General features: G+C 45.7%; 1 protein-coding gene across 12 annotated transcripts in view; it reads left to right on the forward strand.

The window, feature by feature from the left end:
• The first annotated feature begins 425 nt into the window (after positions 1–425).
• The window catches only part of SRPK2 (SRSF protein kinase 2), a 284,044-nt gene continuing 257,157 nt past the window's right edge, over positions 426–27,312 (forward strand). For 4 of the 12 annotated variants that reach the window (XM_030932252.1, XM_030932255.1, XM_030932260.1 and 1 more), the window contains exons 1-2: positions 437–566; positions 1,114–1,168. In XM_030932252.1, coding sequence (XP_030788112.1) covers positions 440–566; positions 1,114–1,168 — 182 coding nt within the window. In that variant the 5' untranslated portion in view covers positions 437–439. Of the gene's footprint in view, positions 567–870; positions 1,025–1,113; positions 1,169–27,312 lie in introns of those variants that run through there. The other 8 variants (XM_030932258.1, XM_030932264.1, XM_030932254.1 and 5 more) reach the window with 5 other exon arrangements.

A 27,312-nucleotide genomic window follows, 5' to 3' on the forward strand; every position in this document is an offset into this window, starting at 1 on the left:
ACTATTGTAATTATTTACATAAATAAGGGAATATTGTAGTTATCTTTTTGTGCCACTATCAACTTGATTCACATCTTTTGTAGGCAGCCTGATAAGGTGGAGGCCTGAATTTCGATCCTGGCTGGTTAAACTGTTTAACCTCGTTGGGACTCAGTTTGCTCATAGCAGGATGCAGAAAATAACTACTTGGTGTGATTGTTGAATTGTTATACACATGGTGTTTACGGAATCGGGTTTCAATTCATGTGCAAAACCTTTGTCGTACTTTGAATGCTATCTGTATCTTTTCCTTCATTAAACTCATGCAATCCTGGAGGGCACGTAGAGGTGGGAGAGAAAATGACTTCTCCAAGGTCATACCGCTAATCGCGGACCCAGGTTTCCTAGCTTTTGGTCGTGTGCCCTTTCCACGCCCGCCGGAGAGGAGGAAGCGGCGCTCATGGGGATGCAAGGATGTAGAGGAGCAAAGGGAGAGAAGAGGCCGCGGGAAGAGAGGTGGTGCGAGACCCGCGGAGGCGCCGGCCAAGGAAGGGCGCATGGAGCGGCGGGCTGCGCGACCGGCCGGGGTGCGGAGGGGAAAGGCCGCGGCGGGGAGGGAGGGTCCCGCGGGTCCGGTGCCCAGAATAGGCGAGCGGCCTGGGCCAGCCGCAGGAGCGCAGGAGGCGGAGGCCCGGGCCGCGGGCTGGGGTGGGGGAGGCCGAGGGCCAGCGCGGCCTTGGGCGGCGACCACCTCTGCACAGGTGGGAGGGGCGGGGGCGCGGGGCGCGCGACTCTGGGGTCCCGACCCCCGGGGCCGGCGGGTGGGGGCGGGGCGGGGGCGGGGCCGGCCAGGGGCGGGTCTTGACGGGTTCCTGGTGGAGCGGCGGCGGTGGCGGCGCAGGCGCGGTTCCCGCCTCCTCCCGGCCGGCGGAGCTAGTGGAGGCTGCAGCCCGGCTCGTCTGGGCGCCCGCGTCGCCGCCGCCGCCGCAGCCGCCGCGAAGCCCCCCGCCCCGCTTCCGCCGCGTCGGAATGAGCTCCCGGAAAGGTGAGTGGCCCGCGGCGCGCCCTCTACCCGCCACACGGCCGGCCCAGGCGGGCGGCCCGACCGTTAATGTGTGTCTTCTCTTCCCCCAGTGCTGGCCATTCAGGCCCGAAAGCGGAGGCCGAAAAGAGAGAAACATCCGAAAAAGTGAGTCCACGCTGCGCCTGTCCCCGTTCCCCACCCCCGCCCCGTCGGGGGCGCCCGCGGCCGCGCAGGGGAAAGTTGTCCAGGTCCTCCGGCCGGCCGGCGGGCTGGTCCCCCGGGACGCCGGCGCTCTGCTCCTGCGCCCCGCGGGCGGCCCGGGGGGAGGGGCGGTGGCGGGGGAGGGGCGCGCGGGCCGCGGCCGGTTCCCGAGCATCACGGAGCCTCGACTCCGCGCCCTCCCTCCCCGGTCGCCACCGGCCTGCGGGCGGGAGGCCGGCGGGAAGGCGCCGGGCGAGGCGTGCGCACCCGTCCCCTGCGCGCGAGCTGGCCCGGGGGTCGCGGCCCTTTCCGGGAGGGGCTCCGGCCCGGCCGGTGTAGGACTGCGGCGGCTGCGCTGCTCCCACCTGAGCCCGCGGGCCGAGGAGTCGGAGGGGCCGAGTGTGCGCGAGGGCGTGTGTCTCGCCTCCCCTTCCTCCCCGGCCCCCGCCTGTCGGCCTTTCTGCTGAGAACCGGAGCTGGTTGTCAAGTGGTTCGCCTCGGGCGTGTTCCTGGCGCGAGTTCAGCCCCGAGACCTGTGCGTTTCGGCTCTCGGCTTTGGATTCGAAACTTTCCGCTCGGGTCGAGAGTGACTTGGGTGCGCTGCGGGCGCCGGGGTCGCGGGCTGCGCGGGGCGGTGGGCGTGTGCGCCCGAGCCGGGCGGAGTGGAAAACGCGCCCGCGCTGGCCACCTCCAGTCTGGCCGCTCACCCGAGCCGGGGGGCCGCTACCCGAGAACCCTTTCCTGGAGAGCTGCTCCGAGATCGCACAGCGCCGCCGCGTCTTCTCCTTTTCCACTCCTCTCTCCTTGTTTTTTGATTTACCAGCGTTCAACATCGTTATCTCTTCCTCTAGATTAATTGCTTCGCTCTTTTGAGCAATAATACTCCGTGTGACATCTTTGGTACTATGGGGAACGAGAGTCCAGCATCATCTTTAATAAAATCCAGAAACACTTTTTGTTGTTTCCTTTGAGGGATACCTCGCACCTCGCTCAGACTTTTTTCCCCTTCTCGTTGGCCTTGGTCCTTCAGAGTTTCACAGAATGTGGATAGTGACTTAAAAATAACTTTCGAAAGAGAAAAAAAAACAAAAAAACAAACATTAGAGTAAGGGGAAACACTTCCTAAAGACTTGAAGAACTAATTGGTGGGTAAAAATTTGGTATTGAATTCATAAGATGTTAAAATGGACTGGATTTTTGGTAGCTTTAGATGCGTTTAAAAAAATTAGTGCTAGCTTTCAAGTGAATTACAACCTTAGATTTGAGATTTCCTTTGGTGAACCATGGAAGTTTACCCAGTGGTAAGGAGAACTGTATGTTCAGGATTCTGAATAAGTACTGGGTTTTAATCACAGCTCTCAATTCAAAGCATTGATTTAATTCCACGTAGTCTGTTATATTCAGAAACATAAAAAGAAGTGGAAAAAGTATGACCCCAGTGTCGGAGATGGCTATGTGTGCATGTGTATACAAACAGACACGTATGTGTGCATGTTACCTATACGTACATGTAGAAAAACAGTTCTAATTAAGTCAGTATGTGTCTTGTATTTGCATATATTAGGGTATGATTTTCCTAGTGGTCCAGGGCTTTTTGGTGGGCCGCAGTTTGGATTTATGTGGTAAGTTTATGAAGACTTAGTGAATAGCCACAGTACTCAGCTTATACTCTTACAGATTAATCTGCGAGTTTCTCCCACTGTGTATTGTGTATATGTGATAGAATTTGAGGGGGAAAATAACACACCAGCTAACGATGAACTGACTCTAGTCTGTAAGGTAATGGGACCAGCCCAATTACATAACTGATTGAGGCAATGCCATTTTTCACTTAACTCTTTGAATCAATACATTATTTTGTGTAATTATTTTTTTGAGGCAGAGTTTCGCTGTTGTCGCTCAGGCTGGAGTGCAATGGCCGAATCTTGGCTCACTGCAACCTCCGCCTCCTGGGTTCAAGGGATTCTCCTGCCTTAGCTTCCCAAGTAGCTGGGATTACAGGCACCCGCCCCCCAGCCTAGCTAATTTTTTTTTGTATTTTTTAGTAGAGACGGGGTTTCACCATGTTGGCCAGGCTGGTCTGCAACTCTTGACCTCAAGTGATCCGCCTGCCTTGCCCTCTCACAGAGCTGGGATTACAGGCGTGAGCCACCGTGCCCGGCCTGAATCAAGACATTATTTAAAAGAAATGTTTGATGTTATTTATTTATTCATGTATTAAATAGGTGTTTACATGTCTTTCTTTGGAGATGGTGATAGAGGTTTTTTTTTTTTTCTTTTGAGACCGAGTCTCTGTCGCCCAGGCTGGAGTGTAGTGGCGCGATCTCGGCTCACTGCAACCTCCACCTTCTGGGTTCAAGCCCATTCTCCTGCCTCAGCCTCCCGAGTAGCTGGGAATACACGTGCCCGCCACCACGTCTGGCTAATATTTTGTATTTTTAGTAGAGATGGGGTTTTACCGTGTTAGCCAGGATGGTCTCGATCTCCTGACCTCATGATCCGCCTGCCTCGGCCTCCCAAAGTGGTGGGATTACAGGCGTGAGCTACCACGCCACGCAGGTGATAGAGTTTTGCACAAGACAAAGCTTGCAAAGCTAACCCTGAGAGGTCTAGGGAAAACCACAAAGAGGATGACAGAAGATAACTTCAGATAGGGCTAAGGGATAGGAAGAGGGGGCATCTTAAGTAATAATGATAGATGACATTTGAACACTGTGCCAGTCACTCTGTCGATTGCTTTACATGTACCTTGTGACAACCCTAAGAGGTAGGCACCGTTATTACTGACATTTTACAGATGAGGAAACAGGGACACAGCAAGAGTAAATAACATGCCCATCTGTTGAATCAAGGCAGCCCAGGACCAGAGTCCACACTCCACTCTCTGAGAAGTGACATTTGAGCAGGATCAAGAATGAGGAGGAGATCCAGTGTGGCAGAGGCCCTGGGGAGGAGTGGGCTGGAAGTATTCGAGGAACCCAAAAGTCAGGGTGGCCGCAGTGGCCCGGAAAGGTTGATGGGAGGCCGGAGTCAGAGCGTATCTGCCCTCGTAGGCCATTGGAGGCTTACATGTGGAAGGGACAGGTTCTGATTCCTGTTTAAAAAGAGGGCTGCTGTCCGGGCGCTGTGGCTTATTCCTGTAATCCCATAACTTTGGGAGGCCGAGGCAGGCAGATCACAAGGTCAGGAGATCGAGGCCATCCTGGCTAACACCCCATTTCTACTAAAAATACAAAAACAAAAATAGCCCGGCGTGGTGGCGGGCGCCTGTAGTCCCAGCTACTCGGGAGGCTGAGGCGAGAGAATGCTGTGAACCTGGAAGGCAGAGCTTGGAGTGAGCTGAGATTGCACCACTGCACTCCAGCTTGGGCAACAGAGGGAGACTCCATCTCCAAAAACAAAACAAAACAAAAGGCTGCTATATGGAGAATAGATTGTGGGGAAGGGGGTAGTAGTGGAAATAGACCTGGCCTGCAGTAGTGCGTGGGAAACCAGGTGACATGGTTGAGTGTGCAAGGATTGGCACCTGAGAAGTGGTAAAAGAATCTCCCGGAGACTAGTATTTTCAGGGTACCCTGCATTTTACAGATAGCTCTGACAGGTTAAGCCCACAACAGTAGCTTCGTTTGGATCAGAATTCAGGTTTCCTGAAGCACTGTTTTTGCTTTTTGATTAATTTTCGAGAGGAGGAAAAGGAGTAATAGATATAATTTTAAACTATTAATATGATGATTGGCAAACTTGAATTATGTGACTGTAGGTCTGGCTTGGTGTAATATGATTTACTTTTGTCATTATCTACTTTTGTATATGCAAGCTGGCTTTTAATTTAATTTTAGTTCAGTTCAAATCTGTGAGCTTTTATGAATTGAGCCAGTTCCTAGAGGCTACTTTTATGGTACACTGGAAATTGTTGTTGTCAGGAATAAGATTAAGATTATTTAGTGGGTCAAAATTATAATCCTGTTAGATTGTCCTGTGGATTTGGTTTGCTAATTATTAATTGTGCTGCTTTGTGAGTAACACGCAGCATGGAAAGACTGTAGTGCTGTTTAATCACAAATCTTAGGAATTAGCTACATCACATAGCTTGGGATAAATTTTTGCCTTAGGGTATGTTTATATGTAGGTACAATTTTTAAAAGATCTCTCTCATTTATTTTTTTATAACTTTTATTGGGATATAGTTCACATACCATAAAATTTACCTTTTAAAGTAGGCCATTTACAGATTTTTAGTCTATTCATTGAATTGTGCAGCTGTTATCTAATTCTATAACATTTTCACTTCCCCAGAAAGAAACTCCATATTTATTTCCCAGTTATTCTCCATTCCCCTTCCCCCTGCGTTGGCAACAACTAATTTACGTTCCAAGTCTCTGTGAATCTGCTTATTCTGAACATTTCATGTAGATGGAATATACAGTATGTGGCTTTGTGTCTGGTTTCCTTAGAACAATGTTTTCTAGGTTCATCCATGTTATGGCATGTATTGGTACTTAGATCCTTTATATTGCTCAATAGTAGTGTTGATATGCCACATTTTATCCATTCATCTATTGCTCCTTAGAATTTTTCTCTTTCTGGCCAGACGTGGTGGCTCACACTTGTAATCCGAGCACTTTGGGAGGCCAAGGTGAGCAGATCATGAGATCAGGAGTTCAAGACTAGCCTGGCCAATATGGTGAAACCCTGTCTCTACTAAAAATACAAAAATTAGCTGGGCATGGTAGCGTGCTTCTACAGTTCCAGCTACTCGGGAGGCTGAGGCAGAGGAAGCGCTTGAACCTGGGAGATGGAGGTTGCGGTGAGCCGAGATCGTGCCACTGCACTCCAGCCTGGGTGACAGAGCAAGACTTTGTCTCAAAAAAAAAAAAAAAAAAATTGTGTTTTCTTCTTGTAAAATTTTTATTAAAACATTTAATTTTAAAGTAATTTCAGAGTCACAAGACCTTGCAAAAGTGGTACAGAGTTCTTTGTGTACTCTTTATTCAACTTCCCCCACGTTGATATCTTAACCATAGAACATTGTTGAAACCAATAAATTGACATTGACACAATGTTATTAATTCAAGAAAGATTTTACTTGGATTTTACCAGTTTTACATGCACTCTTTGTGTGTGTACTTCTAACAGATTGTATCATTTGTGTAGATTAGAATAATCACCACAGTCAGGATGCCAAACTTTCATTACCACAAAGAACAGTCACACTCTCTCTCTTCAAATCTAAGCCTGACAAATACTGATCTGTTCTCTATCACTTAAAGTTGCCACTTTGAGAATGTTATATAAATGGAATTATGCAGTATGTCACCTTTTGTGGTTTGCCTTTTTTCACTCAGCGTAATGCCCTTGAGATTCATCCATGTTGTTGCCTGTGTCGGTAGTGCATTCCTTTTTTTTTTTTTTGAGATGGAGTTTTGCTCTTGTTGCCCAGCCTGGAGTGCAATGGCACAATCTTGGTTCACTGCAACTTCTGCCTGCCGGGTTTAAGTGATTCTTCTGCCTCAGCCTCCTGAGTAGCTGGGATTACAGGCATGTGCCACCATGCCTGGCTAATTTTGTATTTTTAGTAGAGACGGGGTTTCTCCATGTTGGCCAGGCTGGTCTCGAACTCCTGACCTCAGGTGATCCACCGACCTCGGCCTCCCATAGTGCTGGGATTACAAGCATGAGCCACCGCTCCTGGCTGTGCTTTCCTTTTTATTGGTAACAAGGATTCCATTGTGTGGATTAACAGTTTATTCACAGGCTAAATGATATCTGGGTGTACTTTGCTTCTAGTTTTTTTTTGAGATGGAATCTTGCTGTGTCACCCAGGCTGGAGTGCAGTGGTGTGATCACATCTCACTGCAACCGCCACCTCCCAGGTTCAAGCGATTCTCCTGGCTCAGCTTCCCAAGTAGCTGGGACTACAGGCATGTGCCACCACACCTGGCTAATTTTTGTATTTTTAGTAGAGATGGGGTTTCACCATGTTGGCCAGGCTGATTATGAACTGCTGGCCTCAAATGATCCGCCCGCCTCAGCCTCCCAAAGTGCTGGAATTACAGGCGTGAGCCACTGCGCCTAGCCTGGTGAGACAATTTTGGAATGTAGTGATACAAGTTTATATCCTTATTCAGTAAGCCTTAACCCTTCTCTGTAGTATAAATTCAAGCTCATAAGCCCATGACTTTGGAATACTTCTTATGGATTGCCTAATTTTCATTTCTTTCTTTCTTTCTTTTTTTTTTTGAGATGGAGACTCGCTCCGTCATCCAGGCTGGAGTGTAGTGGCGCGATCTCGGCTCGCTGCAAGCTCCGCCCCCTGGGTTCACGCCGTTCTTCTGCCTCAGCCTCCTGAGTAGCTGGGACTACAGGTGCCCGCCACCATGCCTGGTGAATTTTTTGTATTTTTAGTAGAGACAGGGTTTCACCGTATTAGCCAGGATGGTCTCAATCTCCTGGCCTCTTAATCTGCCCGCCTCCCAGAGTGCTGGGATTACAGGCGTGAGCCACGGCGCCCGGCCCTCATTTCTTTTTTTTTTACACATTTGTTTATTCAACAAACATTTTTGCTTACCACCTCTACAATAGAATACAGTAAATGGACACGAAGCAGATACCTAGTTCTGCAGATAGCTAGTGCCAGGGTGTGTGTTGGATGCTAAAAGAGTAAGATAATTAAAGTAGAAGAGATTACATTGTGAAAAGACCATTGCAGGCCAGTGTGATGAGGTACAGTAGTGCTTAGGTTTCTTTTCTTTTTTATTTGAGATGGAGTCTTGCTCTGTTGCCCAGGCTGGAGTGCAGTGGCCTGATCTCAGCTCACTGCAACCTCTGCCTCCTGGGTTCAAGTGATTCTCCTGCCTCAATCTCATGAGTAGCTGGAATTACAAGCGCCTGCCCCCATTTCTGGCTAATTTTTTGTATTTTTAATAGAGACAGAGTTTCACCGTCTTGGTCAGGCAGGTCTCGAACTCCTGACCTTATGATCCACCTGCCATGGCCTACCAAAGCACTGGAATTACAGGCTTGAGCCACTGCGCCTGGCCAGATTTCATTTTAACATTGTCATTTTAATGAAATAATTTTTTTTTTTCTTCTTGAGACGGTCTGGCTCTGTCACCCAGGCAGGAATGCAGTGGCATGATCTTGGTTCACTGTAACCCCCGCCTCTGGGGTTCAGGTGCTCCTCATGCCTCATCCTCCCGAGTAACTGGGTTTACAGGCATGTGCCACCATGCCCAGCTTATTTTCTTTGTATTTTTAGTAGAGCCTGGTCAGCAACTCCTGGCCTAAGCCTCAAGTGATCTACCGGCCTGAGCCTCCCAAAATGCTGGGATTACAGTCATGAGCTACTGCACCCGGCCCAGCTTTATTTTTTAATTTTTTTTAAAGTAATAAAAGTAATATGGTTATGGTACAAAATTCAGTACAGAATTCAGTATAATACAGAAGATTTAAGAAGTAAGCGTCAGCTGTGGCTCTACTAATTATTTTTAATTTAAAAATTTTTTAGTGGCCAGGCACGGTGGTTCACGCCTGTAATCCCAGCACTTTGGGAGGCTGAGGCTTGTGGATCACGAGGTCAGGAGATCGAGACCATCCTGGCCAACATGGCGAAACCCCATCTCTTCTAAAAATACAAAAATTAGCCATGTCTGGTGACATGTGCCTGTAATCCCAGCTACGCAGGAGGCTGAGGCGGGAGAATCGCTTGAACCTGGGAGGTGGAGCTTGCAGTGAGCCGAGATCGTGCCACTGCACTCCAGCCTGGGCAATAGAACGAGAGTCTGTCTCAAAAAAAAGAAAAAAAAATTTTTTTAGCATGTTAATTTAGGGTATTAATTGTTTTGGTGTGTTATTCTTTTATTTGTACGTGGTTTTGTTCATTTTTAAAAAATTGAGTCCTGGCCGGGCGCGGTGGCTCAAGCCTGTAATCCCAGCACTTTGGGAGGCCGAGACGGGCGGATCACGAGGTCAGGAGATCGAGACCATCCTGGCTAACACGGTGAAACCCCATCTTTACTAAAAATACAAAAAATTAGCCGGGCGAGGTGGCGGGCGCCTGTGGTCCCAGCTACTCGGGAGGCTGAGGCAGGAGAATGGCGTGAACCTGGGAGACGAAGCTTGCAGTGAGCTGAGATCCGGCCACTGCACTCCAGCCCAGGCGACAAAGCAAGACTCCGTCTCAAAAAAAAAAAAAAAAAAAAAATTGAGTCCTAACATGCATGTATATTCATGTATGTAAAGTGCATTGATCTTTTAAAGATCAGTGAGGATCACTTGAGGTCAGGAGTTTGAGACCAGCCTGGTCAACATGATGAAACCCCATCTCTACTAAAAATAACAAAAATTAGCTGGGAGTGGTGGCATGTGCCTGTAGTCCCAGCTATTCGAGAGTCTGAGGTGGGAGAATTGCTTGAACACAGGGAGTGGAGGTTGCTGTGAGCTGAGATCGCGCCACTGAATGCCAGCCTGGGCGATGCAGTGAAACTCCATTTTAAGGAAAAAACATCATTTTTAATTTTAATTTTGTTGTTTAGAGATAGGGTCTTACTTTGTTGCCTAGGCTGCCTTCACCCTCTTGGGTTTGGCTGATTCCCCACCTCAGCCTCCCAAGTAGCTGGGACTACAAGTGCCTACCACCATGCCTGGCAGTGCACTCATTTTTTGTTTGTTTGTTTGTTTGTTTTTTGAGACGGAGTCTTGCTCTGTCACTAGGCTGGAGTGCAGTGGCACGATCTTGGCTCACTGCAACCTCCGCTTCCCTGGTTCAAGCCATTCTCCTGCCTCAGCCTTCTGAGTAGCTGGGAGTACAGGCTTGTGCCACCACTTCCCAGCTAATTTTTGTAGTTTTAGTAGAGACAAGGTTTCACCATGTTGGCCATGCTGCTCTCGATCTCCTGACCTCATGATCCACCTGCCTCGGCCTCCCAAAGTGCTGGGATTACAGGCGTGAGCCACCGCACCCGGCCCAGTGCATTCATCTTAGTTGTACAGTTTGATGATTTTTTTTACATTTATTTATACCCCTGTAACCACCACGTAGATCAGTATATAAAAGCCTTTCAATGCTCCATAAGTTTTCTCATGCCTCCCCCGAGTCTATACCACCTAGAAGCAACAACTTTTCTGATATCTATCATTACTGCTTAGTTTTGTCTGTTCTTGAATTTCATATAAATGAAATCATATAGAATATACAGTCATCCCTCAGTATCCTTGGAGGATTGGTTCCGGGACACCCTCAGATAACAAAATCTGAGGATACTCAAGTCCCTTGTAACCTTCACACATCCTTCTGTATATTTTAAATTATCTCTAAATTACTAATAATACATTATACAATGTAAATACCATGTCAATAGTTGTTACACGGTGTTTTTTAAAATTTGTAGTTTTAATTTTATCGTTATTATTTATTTGCTTTTGATTGTTTTTGATCCATGATTGGTTGAACCTATGGATACAGAATCCACAGTTTCAGAGGGCTGACTTTATATATATATATATATATATATATATATTTTTTTTTTTTTTTTTTAGAGACTGGGTCTTGCTTTGTTGGCTGGCAGTGGCCTGATCATAGCTCACTGCCACCTCAAATTCCTGGCCTCAAATGATCCTCCTGCCTCAGGCTCCTGAGTAGCTGGGACTGTGAGTAGCTGGGACTACAGGCTAGCACCACCATGCCCAGCTGTTTTTAACATTTTTTGTAAAGATGGGATCTCCCTATGTTGCCCAGGCTCAAAGATGTAGTTTTGATTGAACTACTTTACAGTCCCACAAGTGTAAAGACACTTACGGTTGCTTCACATTGTTGCCCACACGTGGCAGTGTCATTTTAATAAATTTTACCTATTATGGGTGTGTATTGATATTTCATTATGGTTTTCAATTGCATTTTCCTGAGTTATGATGTTAAACATCTTTTTTTTTATTTTTTTGAGACGGAGTCTTGCTCTGTCGCCAGGCTGGAATGCAGTGTCATGATGTCAACTCACTGCAACCTCCATCTCCTGGATACAAGCAATTCTCCTGCCTCAGCCTCCTGAGTAGCTGGGACTACAGGTGTGTGCCACTGCGCCCAGCTAATTTTTGTATTTTTAGTACAGATGGGGTTTCACCATGTTGGCCAGGATGGTCTTGATCTCTTGACCTCGTGATCTGCCCGCCTTTGCCTCCCAAAGTGCTGGAATTACAGGCATGAGCCACCGGGCCAGGCCAACATCTTTTTATATGTTTCTTGGTTATTTGAGTTTCCTATTTTGTGAAGTGCCTTTTTAAGTCTTTTGCCCCCTACCCTTTAAAAAAAATACTGTGTTGCAAGTTTTTCTTATGATTTATAAAAAGTTCTAGATTTTCAGATGATTTCTTTTTCAGATGTATGTATAAGTTGTGTATCTTTCTAATCATTATGGGTATCATTTTGTAATCTAAAAGTAAACTGAAAATCAGGAGGGCATTCTAAACTGGTTCTGGAAGAACCAATAATAATTTGCCAAGTAAAATAAGGGGGCAGGGCAAGGACCTTCCATGCAGAAGAAACACTGCAGTTGGTGTCAACATGTGGAGTTTAAAAGGGCGTGTAGTCTTTGAATGTCAAGCAGGTTAGTAAGGCTGGAGTGCAGGGTGTGGTAAGCAATTAGTAGGGCTCTGAGGAAGTCAAACAAAGGACTGGGAAGCTGCTAAGGGGCACACACTCAGGTTTTTAGAAAGATTCCTTTAGCTATTGTGTGGAGAATTGCTTAGAGGCCAGGCGCTCCATTGGGAGGCTATTGCATGAGACTTCAGGAGACTGGTGTGTATTAAGGGGCTAGAATCCACTAGACTTAGTGTCCAGTTTAATGTGAGAGAAGAGTGGGAGGGTTCTAGGATGAATTCCGTGTTTCTGAATTAGCTAAATTTATGGTGTTGCCATTCTTCTCAATAGGGAATGCAGAGCATGTTTCAGAAAAATTATTGGTGACTTTGGCCAGCCTTTTCTTTCTTTTTTTTTTTTTTTTTTTTGATACGGGGTCTTGCTCTTTTGCTCAGGCTGGAGTGTAGTGGCGCGATCTCAGCTCTCACTGCAGCCTCCGCCTCCCAAGTTCAAGCAATTCTCCCACCTCAGCCTCCTGAGTAGCTGGAATTATAGTGCCACCACCACGGTTGGCTAATTTTTGTATTTTTTTTTTTTTTTAGTTGAAATGGGTTTCACCACGTTGGCCAGACTGGTCCCGAGCTCCTGGCCTCAGGTGATCCGCCATCCTCTGCCCCCCAAAGTGCTGGGATTGTAGGCATGAGCCACCGTGCCCAGCCTCGCCAGACTTTTTGAGGTCTCCATATGAATTCCTTTAAGGGCTCTTTGGTCAGTGTTTGTAGCTAGAGCACTGGGAAGAGCTCTGTTGAGGAGGATGTATATTGGGAGTTGTCAGGTATAGCTGATGGTAGGGAACTGGCTGAATGAAGGTGCATAAACTCGTGAAGAGAAGGCTACAGATAGGGTTGGTAAAGGAGGAGCCAGAGAGATGGGAGACCCAGGAGAAAGTTGTCTCACAGAAACCAAGGGAATATAGCATTTCAAGAAGTGCATGGTCAGCAGTGTTAGTCTGCAGATAAAATTCAAGTGAGATGAGCCTTAATCTTGGCCTTTGCTTCTGGTAGTTAGAAAATCATTAGAGACTATAGCTGGAGCTATCTTAGCACAGTGTTTTGAAATAAAAGCAACCTTGCAGCTGTATGAATGAATAGGAAGACAGAGCAGGGTCCTTTTTTGTTTATTTCTCTTAAGATTAGTTATTGAATAAGCTTTTGTGTGTGTGTGTGTGTGTGTGTGTGTGAAGGAGAAAAGGTGCTTTTAATTTTTTTTGTAAAAAAAAGGGGGGATGCTGGGCGTGGTGGCTCACTACTGTAATCCTAGCACTTTGGGAGGCTGAGGCGGGTAGATCTCCTGAGGTCAGGAGTTCGAGACCAGCCTGGCCAACATGGCGAAACCCCATCTCTACTAAAAATATAAAAATTAGCCAGGAGTGGTGACCCACCCCTGTAATCCCAGCTACTCTGTAGGCTGAGGAAGGATAATTCGCCTGAACCTGAGAGGTGGAGGTTGCAGTGAGCCAGATCGTGCTGCTGCTCTCAAACCTAGACAACAGAGTGAGACTCTGTCTCCACTGCCCCCCCAAAAAAGAAAAAAAAGGATGGCAAGGAGCTAGTAGAAAGTTAGAGGTTGAAAATATGGGCGAGAAAAGGTGTATTTGGAGCAAAAATCCTGAGTTGTCAAGAAGTAGTGGGATTACAGCACAGGTTTTCAATGGACAGGGATGGGATGGGTTGTGGGGAGGCGAACGACAACTCTTTATTCTCAGATGAGGAATGCTGTAGGGATGTGTGTTTGTGTGTGTGTGTTTTAAGAAATGAATTCTTGGCCGGGCGCGGTGGCTCACGCCTGTAATCCCAGCACTTTGGGAGGTCGAGGCGGGTGGATCACGAGATCAGGAGATTGAGACCATCCTGGCTAACACTGTGAAACCCCGTCTCTACTAAACAAAATACAAAAAATTAGCTGGGTGTGGTGGCGGGCACCTGTAGTCCCAGCTACTCGGGAGGCTGAGGCAGGAGAATCATGTGAACCCGGGAGGTGGAGCTTGCAGTGAGCTGAGATCGCGCCACTGCATTCCAGGCTGGGAGACAGAGCGAGACCCCGTCTCAGAAAAAAAAAAAAAAAGAAATGAATTCTCATTATGTTGCCCAGGCTGGACTCAAACTCAAATTTCTGGGCTCAAATGATCCTCCTGCTTCATCAGCCTTCTGAGTAGCTGGGACTACAGGTGTTTGCCCTACTGTGCCCAGCTATAAGTTGCATGTTTTAAAATACCTATGGTGCGCTTCTCCATACCTTTCTGGAATATTGCGTAATACATGATATGGGTGCCATATTATTTTTGGAAAACCCAAAAAACTTGAATAGGGAAGCATCTGGTCCCAAGGATTGTGGACCTGTGGTAAATATTCAGTAAAGATTGGCTGTTTTGTGGTTGTTAGGCTTTTGTTGCTTGCTTATTTGTTTCTTTTTTTTTTTTTTTTTTTTTTTGAGACGGAGTCTTGCTCTGCCACCAAGGCTGGAGTGCAGTGGCCGGCTCTCAGCTCACTGCAAGCTCCGCCTCCCGGGTTCACGCCATTCTCCTGTCTCAGCCTCCCGAGTAGTTGGGACTACAGGCGCCCGCCTCGTCGCCCGGCTAGTTTTTTGTATTTTTTAGTAGAGACGGGGTTTCACCGTGTTAGCCAGGATGGTCTCGATCTCCTGACCTTGTGATCCGCCCGTCTCGGCCTCCCAAAGTGCTGGGATTACAGGCTTGAGCCACCGCGCCCGGCCGCTTATTTGTTTCTAAATAGCTTATCTAGTTGTGCCAACTCCATTGTATTTCCACCTGTACTTGAGTGTGTTGACTTCTCTGTCCTTGCTCTAGTTCCAGGTTACCTTAATTGCTGTGATTTTTGAATACATTTTCTTTTCTTTTTAAAATACAGATGGGTATCGCTTTGCTGCCCAGGTTAGTCTTGAACTCCTGGCTTCAAGCTGTCCTCCCACCTTGGCTCCCCAAAGTGTTGGAATTACAGGTGTGAGCCAGTGTGCTTGGCCTGACTACATTTTAGTTTTTGGAAATGCAAGGGCTCTCTCGTACGCCCATATCCACTTGATTTTATATTTTTGGGGACCATTCTTGCATATTTTTTCAATAAGATGATATTTTCAAGTCCCTATCTCAGTACTGTTTTGCTATTGGGTTGGGATAATATTGAATTTGTAGTTTATTTAGGGAGACCTTGAAGAGTCTTGAATTAGAAACACTTTTTTTAAAAATAAATTTTTTCCAGATTTTAAAAATATTATATGCCATATCTAGAAACTATAGGAGTATAAAAAGACAATAAAAATGACTCATATTCTCACCAGCCAGCACGATATGCACAGATAGGACATTGCTAATATTTTGGTGTATTTCCTTTTGGTCTTTTTCTGTTCCTGTGTTTTTGTTACTTACATTATCATCTCTTACATATGATTTTGTATCCTGCTTTCCTTATTTTACATTTTGTTATAAACATTTTTCATGTCTTTAAAAACTTCATAACTAATTATTATTACTATTATTATTTTGAGGCGGGGTCTCGCTCTGTTGCGCAGGCTGCAGTGCAGTGGCGCGATCTCAGCTCACTGCGAGCTCTGCCCCCTGGGTTCATGCCATTCTCCTGCCTCAGCCTCCCGAGAAGCTGGGACTACAGGTGCCCGCCACCATGCCCGGCTAATTTTTTGTATTTTTAGTAGAGATGGGGTTTCACCTTGTTAGCCAGGATGGTCTCCATCTCCTGACCTTGTGATCCGCCTACCTTGGCCTCCCAAAATGCTGGGATTACAGGCATGAGCCACCACGCCAGGCCCATAACTAATTATTAATGACTAATATTCTAATTTATTTAATTTGCTTAAGTATTTCCCTATTGCTAGACAGATGTTTCCAGTTTTCTGGCATGGTATTACTTCAGTGAATATCTTCGTATGCATTTCAGATTTTCTTAGACCAGGTGGAATCCTGCAAATGGAAATATTAGGTCAAAGACATTGAACCTTTTTAAGGCTCTTAAATTTTGGAAAAGCTCTTTTAAAGAAGAATCAGCAGGAGTAGGACTAATTAATTATGGGACATGAAGAGAAAAGCAATACAAAATGACAAAATTAAAGGTTTTTTTTGGCTTAGACTGTTAATGAAGAATAAGAAAGTTGCGAGAAACTGGCTGGGTGCAGTGGCTCATGCCTGTAATCCCCGCGCTTTGGGAGGCCGAGGTGCGCAGATCACTTGAGGTCAGGAGTTCAAGACCAGCCTGGCCAACATGGTGAAACCCCGTCTCTACTAAAAATACAAAAATTAACTGGGCATGATAGCACATGCCGTAATCCCAGCTACTTGGGAGGCTGAAACACGAGAATCAATTGAACACAGGAGGTAGACATTGCAGGGAGCCAAGATCTTACCACTGCACTCCAGCCTGGGTGACAGAGCGAGACTCCATTTCAAAAAAGAAAGAGTTGGGAGAAATTGTTTGGAGATGAGGGAGACTTTGTTTTAGGCATACCAAGTTTAAAGTGACTAGAACCCCAAAGGAAGTATGGTACAGGCAGCTGGTGGTAGGTGGGAAGATGGGACTTCAAAGAGACATTTAAAGCAATTAGGACAGTAAGGTCAGCTTACTTCAGGAAAGAGGGTGGTTGAGAGAAGAGGGCTTGGTCCGAAATTTAGAAAATGTCTTTTGTGAGCCAGGTGTGGTGGTCCACACCTGTAATCCCAGCACTTTGGGAGGCCGAAGCGAGTGGATCACTTGAGGCCAGGAGTTTGAGACCAGCCTGGCCAACATGGCAAAACCCCATGTCTATTAAAAATACAAAAATTAGGCTGGGTGCGGTGGCTCAAGCCTGTAATCCCAGCACTTTGGGAGGCCGAGACGGGCGGATCACGAGGTCAGGAGATCGAGACCATCCTGGCTAATACGGTGAAACCCCGTCTCTACTAAAAAATACAAAAAACTAGCCGGGCGATGAGGTGGGCGCCTGTAGTCCCAGCTACTCGGGAGGCTGAGACAGGAGAATGGCGTGAACCCGGGAGGCGGAGCTTGCAGTGAGCTGAGAGCGGGCCACTGCACTCCAGCCTGGGCGGCAGAGCAAGACTCCGTCTCAAAAAAAAAAACAAAAAACAAAAAAAACAAAAATTAGCTGGACATGGTGGTGCACGCCTGTAATCCCAGCTGATTGGGAGGCTGAGGCACAAGAATCACTTGAATCTGGGAGGTGGAAGTTGAAGTGCACCGAGATCATGCCACTGCACTCCAGCTGGGTGACGGAGTAAGACTTTGTCTCAAAAACAAAAAAGAATAAAAAAAGAAAAGAATTTTTTTTTTTTTTGGTGGCAAAGGAAAGGAAGGAAAGTTAGAGGATGAACCAGCTGGGGGAGAGAAGTCTAAGGAGAATGAGATTTGAGAAAAATTTATTATGTTTGTTAGTTTATCATTGATGGCCTTCAGATATTAGCATTAGTATCCTTTTTCTAATCTTGACAGTTTATAAATAATTTATCATTATTTCATTATCTGGTATAGGTGGGTAGTATTCTCTATGTTGGAACTAAGGATTAGAGAGATTTTTGTCTTGCTCTGTTTGTATTATAGGTGCAATAGGACCCACATTTTTTTTTGAGATGGAGTTTCACTCTTGTCTGTGAGGCTAGAGAGCAATGGCGCTATCTTGGCTCACTGCAACCTCCGCCTCCTGGGTTCAAGTGATTCTCCTCCCTCAGCGGCCCGAGTAGCTGGGATTACAGGCACATGCCACCATGCCTGGCTAATTTTTGTATTTTTAGTAGAGACAGGGTTTCACCACATTTGCCAGGCTAGTCTTGAATTCCTGACCTCAGGTGATCCACCAGCCTCGGCCTCCCAAAGTGCTGGGATTATAGGCGTGAGCCACCGCGCCCAGTCGGACCCACAGATTTTTAATATTATCTTGTATTCTGTTTGCAGAGAGGAAAAAAGTTATTACATATATTCACATAAGGCAATATTTAAAAAAAATTATTACTTGGCGTTGCCAGGTTTTTAAGCTCATAGCCTTCTTTAATTTTTTTTTTTTTTTTTTTTTTTTTTTTTTTTTTTTTTTTTTTTTTTTTTTTGAGACGGAGTCTCGCTCTGTCGCCCAGGCTGGAGTGCAGTGGCGGATCTCAGCTCACTGCAAGCTCCGCCTCCCGGGTTCCCCGCCATTCTCCTGCCTCAGCTCCCGAGTAGCTTGGACTACAGGCGCCCGCCATCTCGCCCGGCTAATTTTTTGTATTTTTTAAGTGGAGACGGGGTTTCACTGTGTTAGCCAGGATGGTCTCGACCTCCTGACCTTGTGATCCGCCCGCCTCGGCCTCCCAAAGTGCTGGGATTACAGGCTTGAGCCACCGCGCCCGGCCAGCCTTCTTTAATTTTAAGAGCATGACTACCTACCAAAGGTGAAGGAAGGTAGAGCAACTTGATGTTATCTTCTGGTGCTATAGTGCAACTCGTGTGAATAGTTAGTGCTCAGAGGGTTTTTTCTTTCCTTTGTTTGGGTTGGGGTGCTTTATTTGTTGTTGTGTATGTCTCCAAAGGAACCTTTCATAGTTTGTATTATGCTTTATATAGCTCAGTATAAGGCAGCCCTAATTCTGAGCTTCCTCATTCCCCAGTGAGAAGATTAAATTTTGTGACAATTTGAGCATGTAAACTTTATGGATATACATGAAATAGTCAAATGTCTTCTTATGGTATTTAATTTCTTAAGTTAGTTACAAATATTTTTAAATTCACAAATAAAATTTTACGTTAATTTAGAAATACTGCCTTTCCACTCTTGTTTTATGAAGCTGTTTTATTCAGACATTTCAGATTTGCAACAGCAATGACTATTTTTTTTAATTTTTTATTTTTTGAGACGGAGTCTCACTCTGTCACTCAGGCTGGAGCGCGGTGGTGCGATCTCGGCTCACTGCAAGCTCTGCCTCCCGGGTTCATGCCATTCTCCTGCCTCAGCCTCCCGAGTAGCTGGGACTACAGGCGCCACCACCATGCCCGGCTAGTTTTTTGTATTTTTAGTAGAGACGGGGTTTCACCGTGTTAGCCCGGATGGTCTCCATCTCCTGACCTCGTGATCCGCCTGTCTCGGCCTCCCAAAGTGCTGGGATTACAGGCGTGAGCCACAGCGCCCGGCCTGCAATGACTATTATTGTTGTAAATGTTTTTTGAATCAGTTAAATGGTTTTCCAGATAACTTTTTTTTTTTTTTTTGAGACAGAGTCTCGCTCTGTTGCCCAGGCTGGAGTGCAGTGGCACTATCTTGGCTCACTGCAACCTCCGCCTTCCGGGTTCACGCCATTCTCCTCCTGCCTCAGCCTCCCAAGTAGCTGGGACTACAGGCCCCTGTCACCACGCCTGGCCAATTTTTTTGTATTTTTAGTAGAGACAGGGTTTCACCGTGATAGCTAGGATGGTCTCGATCTCCTGACCTCATGATCCGCCCGCCTTGGCCTCCCAAAGTGCTGGAATTACAGACGTGAGCCACTGTGCCCGGCCCAGGGAACATATTTTTAATTATTTAAAAATTTTTTTTTAGAACAATAAATTTACAGAAAAGCTGTGGAGATGGTAGAGAGAGAGAACGTCATATTTCCTACAGTCTAAACAGTTAGCATTATAGCATTTCTTTTTCTTTTTTTAAGACAGGGTCTCACTCTGCAGCCTTGACTTTCTGGGCTCTAGTGATCCTCCCACCTCAGGCCCCCAAGTAGCTGGGACTACAGGCATGCACCACCATACCTGACTAGTTTTTTATTTTTTGTAGAAACAGGGTCTCACTGTTGCCCAGGCTGGTCTCAAACTCCTGGTCTCAAGTGATCTTCTCACCCTAACCTCCCAGAGTGCCGGGATTACAGACATGAGCCACCATGCCCAACTGATACAGTATTTCTTGAATTCATATATGATACTGACACTGGATATATTTTATTTTTGTAAACTACCTGTTTGCAAAATAGTGGGACAGTTTTAAAAATTTATTTTATGCAAATTACATTTGTTAGTGTCAGAATTTAATGACTAACTTGATTTTTTTTTTTCCACCATGTTCCCGAGTAGCTGAGATTACAGGCACGTGCCACCACGCCCAGTTAATTTTTGTATTTTTCGTAGAGATGGGGTTTTTCCATGTTGACCAGGCTGGTCTTGAACTCCTGGCCTCAAGTGATCCACCCACCTTGGGCTCCCAAAGTGCTGGAATTACAGACGTGAGCCACCATGCCTGGCTGAAACTACTTTTAGGGATACTCTTTGAGAAAAGACCTTGACTTATATTTTGGACATATGTAATACTTCATGTTGAATTCTTAGCCTCACTAGATAAATCCTACAAAATGTATATGTAGATGTTTTGTCACTGATGTTTGAATTACACTCCACATAGACATCTTTCTAGTTAAACAGCTTTGCTAGTAAGTTTAAAATTAATAATCCGGCCGGGCGCAGTGGATCATGCCTGTAATCCTAGCACTTTCAGAGGCTGAAGCGGGTGGATTGCCTGAGGTCTGGAGTTCGAGACCAGCCTGGGCAACATGGTGAAACCCTGTCTCTACTAAAATACAAAAAATTAGTGAGGCTTGATGGTGCACGCCTATAGTCCCAGCTACTTGGGAGGCTGAGGCATGAGAATCATTTGGAGGAATCATCTGGGAGGCGGAGGTTGCAGTGAGCTGAGATGGCGCCACTGCCCTCCAGCCTGGGGGACAGATCAAGAGTCTGTCTTAAATAAAAATTAATTTAAAAAATTGGTTTGTCAGTTCCAGAGTGCATTGTTTCAGGCATCTCTCTGGAAAATTATTAATGTAAATATTTTTAGGCATTATAATTTTCAAATCAATCTTAGGAGCATCTAGATGACATGATTGAATGCATTAAACTTGAGTATGTTGTAACATACAACTGTCATTCAACTTTGTGAACATATATTGTGGGTACCTGTATCCCCCAAACTCCTGAAATTTAGATGTGCCTCTGGGTGGACTGTTTGTGTTGGGCAGATTTAGTAGATAGGGTGGGAGAAAGGGTCAGGAAAGACTGTAAGCTAGGAATAACATCCCCAGGAAGCCGAAGTTTAATTGAGATGTAGTGGAGATAAGATGGATAATCTACTTAAAAGAAATTCCTGGCCCTTGGCAGTCCTACTTCTGTGGCTGGGTGCTTCATTTGGTCACCAGGTGCTGTCATTGCTGCTAACATCCAGGGTACAAAGGTTACCACTGTGTTCGATGCCAGCTGGCTACTTTAGTCAGTTTTTTTGGTGTGTGTTTTTTTTTTTTTTTTTTGAGACGGAGTCTCACTCTTGTTGTCCAAGCTGGAGTGCAATGGTGCAATCTTGGCTCACTGCAACCTCTGCCTCCTGGATTCAAGCAATTCTCCTGCCTCAGCCTCCCTAGTAGCTAGGATTACAGGCGTGTGTCACCACGCCTGGCTAATTTTGTATTTTTGTAGAGACGGGGTTTCTCCATGTTGGTCAGGCTGGTCTCGAACTCCTGGTCTCAGGCAATCTGCCTGCTTCAGCCTCCCAAAGTACTGGGATTACAGGCATGAGCCACTGTGCCTGGCCTTCAGTCAGTTTTGTGGGGAATCTTATCCTGTTGATTATTTTTATTTCTAGAATATCCTATTGATAGTTTTTTGGGGGGATTGGGCATGAGGTATTTTATCGTAAAATGTTACTGAATGTTAATTGCAGAATTAATGTAAAATTGACCACATCTTTCACAGATGAGATATGTTGTGTATAGCTGTGGGTCTGAAAATGTGTGGAGTGGTCAGGACTTCACAGAGCACCTGGATCAATGTTTTTCAGCCTAACTTTGTAGTAGCAGAATGCTTTGTGAAATAAAATCTTGTGTAGGCCAGGCGCAGTGGCTCACGCCTGTATTCCCAACACTTTGGGAGGCCAAGGTGGGCGAATCACTTGAGGTCAGGAGTTCGATACCAGCCTGGCCAGCATGGTGAAGCCCTGTCTCTAGTAAAAATACACAAAATTAGCTGGGCCTGGTTGCACGTGCCTGTAATCCCAGCTACATGGGAAGCTGAGGCAGGAGAATTGCTTGAACCCAGCAGGCGGAGGTGGCAGTGAGCTGAGATTGCACCATTTCACTCCAGCCTGGGCAACAGAGCGAGACTCTGTCTCAAAATAAAATAAAAATAAATAAGTACGTCTTCTGTAGAACTCTATTATGTATAAAGCGGAAAAGGTGGCTCTACTCTGAGAGAATTGGCAGGTGAGAGCTTGGTCCTTGCCGCCTGACCTTCCTCTTGTCCATTGCCCTAAACCATTCCATGTTTTCACTGAAGGAAAAATGAAGGACTGAAGGAGCCTGGCTCTTTCTTTTTGTCTTTCTTTTTTTTTTTGAGATGGAGTCTCGCTCTGTCACCCAGGCTGGAGTGCAGTGATGCGATCTCGACTCACTGCAAGCTCCGCCTCCCGGGTTCACACCATTCTCCTGCCTCAGCCTCCCGTGTAGCTGAGACTACAGGCACCCGCCACCGCGACCGGCTAATTTTTTGTATTTTTAGTAGAGACTGGGGTTTCACCGTGTTAGCCAGGATGGTCTCGATCTCCTGACCTCATGATCCACCCATCTCGGCCTCCCAAAGTGCTGGGATTACAGGCGTGAGCCACCGCGCCCAGCCTCTTTTTTTTCTTTTTGAGATAGAGTTTTGCTTTGTCATCCAGTTTGGAATGCAGTGGCACGATCTCAACTCACTCCAACCTCTGCCTCCCGGGTTCAAGCGATTCTCATGCTTCAGCCTCCTGAATAGCTGGAATTACAGGCATGCACCACCACGCCTGGATAATTTTTTGTATTTTTAGTAGAGATGGGGTTTCATCATGTTGGCAGGCTAGTCTTGAACTCCTGACCTCAAGTGATCCGCCCACCCTGGCCTCCTTAAGTGCTGGGATTACAGGCTTGAGCCACTGTTCCCAGCAGGAGCATGGCTCTTGATGAAAGTCACTTATCTTTTTAGTGCCTTAGCCAGCTTGGAGTGCTGGATTAGAGTCCTGGATGCTGATTTCAGTGGTCTTTTATACTACCATTAAGCTGCAGGATGACAAGCCCTTCTGGGACTGATACAGAAAATAAAGTTTCTAGTCCTCAAAGAGAGATTGTTGTAAGAACCTTACTTTTAACTCTTCCTTTGCTGGGAGGAAAAGTAGCAAGTACAAATGTTTTATCTCTAAAGAGACCCTTAACAGGTCACATGGATGTGCACGGTTTTATCATGTGCATCTCTGAGAGTGGGATGGAAGATGTTTTATATAGAAAATCTTAGAATACAGGAAAACAGTTTTTTAAAAAGGCAATAAGGCCATGTTTTTTACTTTAGCTTTAAAAGCTTAAGTTTTTTATTTTTTATTTTTATTTTTCATTAGCTAGAAGGCTATCTTTAAATATTCCTTTTAGTAACTAGTACCCTGTAGGCATGACCAGTAGTAGAAATAATCTCCTCTTTCCGTTGGCTCCACTGATGCCCACTGCCTCTTCTTTGTGAGCAGTTAAATGTACACTTTAGATGATTCTAAGCTTTGTAACTGTACTCTCTTTAAGTTTTAAATCCCATTACTGAAAAGTATATGCAGTTTGGCTTTCAACAACATGTGTTTGTCCTATGGAAATTTTTTTCAATAAATACATTGGTAAATTTTTTGGAGATTTTCTACAGTTTGAAAAAACTTGAAGATGAACTATGTACCCTAGAAATATTAAAAAACATTAAAAAGGTATGTCGTGAATGCTTAAAATATTTGTAGATGCTAGCCTGTTTTATTTACTAACAAAATGTACACAAAATGTGTGTGTGTATAGACTGTACATGGCACTATTTGCAGTCAAGAGAAATGCAATCATAAAGGTGCAGTGTTAAATCATAACTGCATGGAATTAACTGTAGTGTATGCCCTACTGCTGTAATAACTTTGTAGCCATCTCCTGTTGCTTTTGCAGTAAGCTCAAGTGTTTGAAGTATCCGTGTGATGCCCTGTGACTGACCGGGCGTGGTTGCTCATGCCAGTAATCCCAGCATTTTGGGAGGCTGAGGTGGGTGGATTGCTTGAGCCAAGGAGTTCGAGACCAGACTGGGCAACATGGTGAGACCCCGTCTCTATAAAAAATATAAAAATTAGCTGAGTGTGGTGGTGCGTGCCTATAGTCCCAGCTACTCAGGAGGCTGAGGCGGGAGGATTGCTTGATCCCAGGAGGCTGAGGTTGCAGTGAGCCAAGATCATGCCACTGCACTCCAGCCTGGGTGACAGAGCCAGAACCTGTCTCAAAAACAAAACAAAACAACATCCTTTGATGCCAGTTATCTCCATGTGGGCCTGCCTGTCTCCAGTAAATTGTGTATCTTGGTAAAAAGTAATCTCCGCCAGGTGTGGTGGCTTATACCCGTAATACCAGCTCTTTGGGACACCGAGGTGGGAGGTGCATTTGAGCTCAGGAGTTCGAGACCAGCCTGAAAAAATGTAAAAAAAAAAAAAAAAAAAAAAAAAGTGATCTCATATTTTTCTTACATATATTTCACTATGTTTAGTGCAAGTCTGTAAACTTTGAATAACACCATGGGACTCCTTGAGTGACACTAGTGATGTTGAAAGTGCTCCCAGGAAGGCGAGAAATGTCATGATGTTAGAAGAAAAAGTCAAATTGCTTGATATGCATCTTAGAATGACTGCATTCTATGTGGTTGCCTGCCATTTAAAGATAAATGAATTCAGCATAAATGAACATAGTGAAAAAAAGGAAAGGAAATTTATGAAGCCATTGTTGAAGCTGTACCAGCAGGCATGATGACAATCTCACACTTCTTGTGAAGTGTTCTTTTATCTTGTATTGAAAATGCAGCTTTTATGTGGGAGCAGGATTGCAATAAGAAGGGCATACCTGGCCGAACCTGGTACCTCAACACCTGTAATCCCAGCACTTTGGGAGGCCGAGGCGGGTGGATCACGAGGTCAGGAGTTCCAGCTCAGCCTGGCCCAATGTGGTGAAACCCTGTCTCTACTAAAATTACAAAAATCAGCTGGTTGTGGTGGTGCATGCCCGTAGTCCCATCTGCTTGGGAGGCTGAGGTAGAAGAATAGCTTGAGCCCAGGAGGCAGAGGTTGCATTGAGCCAAGATCGCGCCACTGCTTTCCAGCCTGTGTGACAGAATGAGACTCCATCTCAAAAAAAAAAAGAAAAAAAGAAAAAAAGGCATACCTGTAGATGCTAATACAATTAGAGAAAAAGCAAAGTCACTGTATGACAACTGTAAAGCAAAAGGAGAAGGATCTAAAGCTAGAGAATTTAATTCCAGCAAAAGATGGTTTGATAATTTTCAAGGTTTGCCTTAATTAAGAAATATGGAGATGGCAAGAGAAGCCACTAAGAGGCAGCATATTAGTTGTCAGACACTGTTAAGAAAATCATTAGGCTGGGTGTGGTGACTGATGCCTGTAATCCCAGCACTTGGGGAGGCCGAGGTGGGCGGATCACAGGGTCAAGAGATCAAGACTGTCCTGGCCAACATCTTGAAACCCCATCTCTACTAAAAATACAAAGATTAGCTGGGTGTGGTGGCGCATGCCTGTAGTCCCAGCTACTTGGGAGGCTGAGGCAGGAGAATCACTTGAACCCTTGCAGTGAGCCCAGATTGCGCCATGCACTCCAGCCTGTCAACAAAGCCAGATTCTGTCTCAAAAAAAGAAAATCATTGAGGAGAAAGGCTATCTGCCTGAATAGTTTTTTTTTTTTTTTTTTTTAAGATAGAGTTTTGTTCTCCCAGGCCGGAGTGCAGTGGCATGATGACTCACTCCAGCCCTGGCCTGCTAAGCTCACATGATCCTCCCATCTGAATCCCCTGAGTAGCTGAGACTGCAGGCACACACCACCACACCCAGCTAATTTTTAAATTATTTTGTGGAGACTCAGTCTCCCTATGTTCCCCAGGCTGGTCTTCGATTCTCCTGCCTTGGCCTCCCAAAGTGTTGGAATTACGGATGTGAGCCATTGCACCTGGCCTAAATATATATATATATATTTATATATATTTTTTTTTTTTTTTTTTTGAGGCAGAGTTTTGCTCTTGTTGCCCAGGCTGGAATGCAATGGTGCGATCTCAGCTCACTGCAGTCTCCGCCTCCCGGGTTCAAGCAATTCTCCTGCCTTAGTCTCCTGAGTAGCTTGGATTACAGGCACCCGCCACCACACCTGGCTAATTTTTTGTATTTTTAGTAGAGATCGGATTTCACAATATTGGCCAGGGTCGTCTCCAGCTCCTGACCTCAGGTGATCCACCCGACTCAGCCTTCCACACTGTTGGGATTACAGGCGTGAGCCACTGTGCCTGGCCCTAAATGCCAGGTGGAAGTGCCCCATTAGATGGAAGTGCCCCATTCTGGAAAAAAATTGCCATAGAGGACATTAATCCAGTTTGTAAGGAAAAGAAGCAAGCACAGGATTTAAGGCAGGAAGGGATGGGCTACTTCTACACTTTTGTGCAAATGTTTATGATCAGGACTGCCCTTGTCTGTAAAGCTGCTAACCTTGAGCCTTAAAGGGAGAAGAGAAATACTGGCTGCCAGTCCTTTGGTTGTATGAGAAGTCCTGGACAATGAGAACCCTTTTTTGGATTGGTTCCATTGATGCTTTGTCCTTGGAATCAGGAAATACCTTGCCAGTGAGAGATTGCCTTTTAAAGTTCTTTTGATTTTGGACAATGCCCCTGGCCATCCAGAACCCCACGAGTTCAGCACAGAAGGTGTGGAAGTAGTTTACTAGCCCCTAAACACAGTGTCTCTAATTTAGCTTCTGCATCAGGGAGCCTTAAGGACCTTTAAGACTCGGCCAGGCGCGGTGGCTCACGCCTGTAACCCCAGCACTTTGGGAGGCCGAGGCAGGCGGATCACGAGGTCAGGAGTTTGAGACCAGCCTGGCCAACATAGTGAAACCTCAACTCTACTAAAAATACAAAAAAAATTAGCTGGGTATGATCGCGGGTACGTGTAATCCCAGCTACTTGGGAGCCTGAGGCAGGAGAAGCACTTGAACCTGGGAGGTGGAGGTTGCAGTGGGCCAGGATCACGACACTGCACTCCATCCAGTGTAAGACTCCGTCTCAAAAAAAAAAAAAAAATTGTTACACACGGTATGCTATGGAAAGGCTTCTCAGTGTAGTAGAAGAGAACTCGATAGACCATCATGTTTGGGTTATACCACTGAAGATACCATTGTTGTTACAGAAAAAGCCATGAAAACCATCAGGCTTGAAACAAATTCGTGCTGGAGAAGACTGTCCAGATGTCCATGACTTCACAGGATTTTTATTAAACATTATTTTATTATTTTTTATTATATTTTAAGTTCTGGGGTACATGTGCACAGCGTGCACGTTTGTTACATAGGTATACATGTGCTATGTTGCTTTGCTGCACCTATCAACTCGTCATTTACATAAGGTATTTCTCCTAATGCTATCCCTCTCCCAGTCCCCCACCCCACGACAGA

Source organism: Rhinopithecus roxellana, chromosome 6 (genome assembly GCF_007565055.1).
Source record: "Rhinopithecus roxellana isolate Shanxi Qingling chromosome 6, ASM756505v1, whole genome shotgun sequence".
Lineage (NCBI taxonomy): Eukaryota > Metazoa > Chordata > Mammalia > Primates > Cercopithecidae > Rhinopithecus > Rhinopithecus roxellana.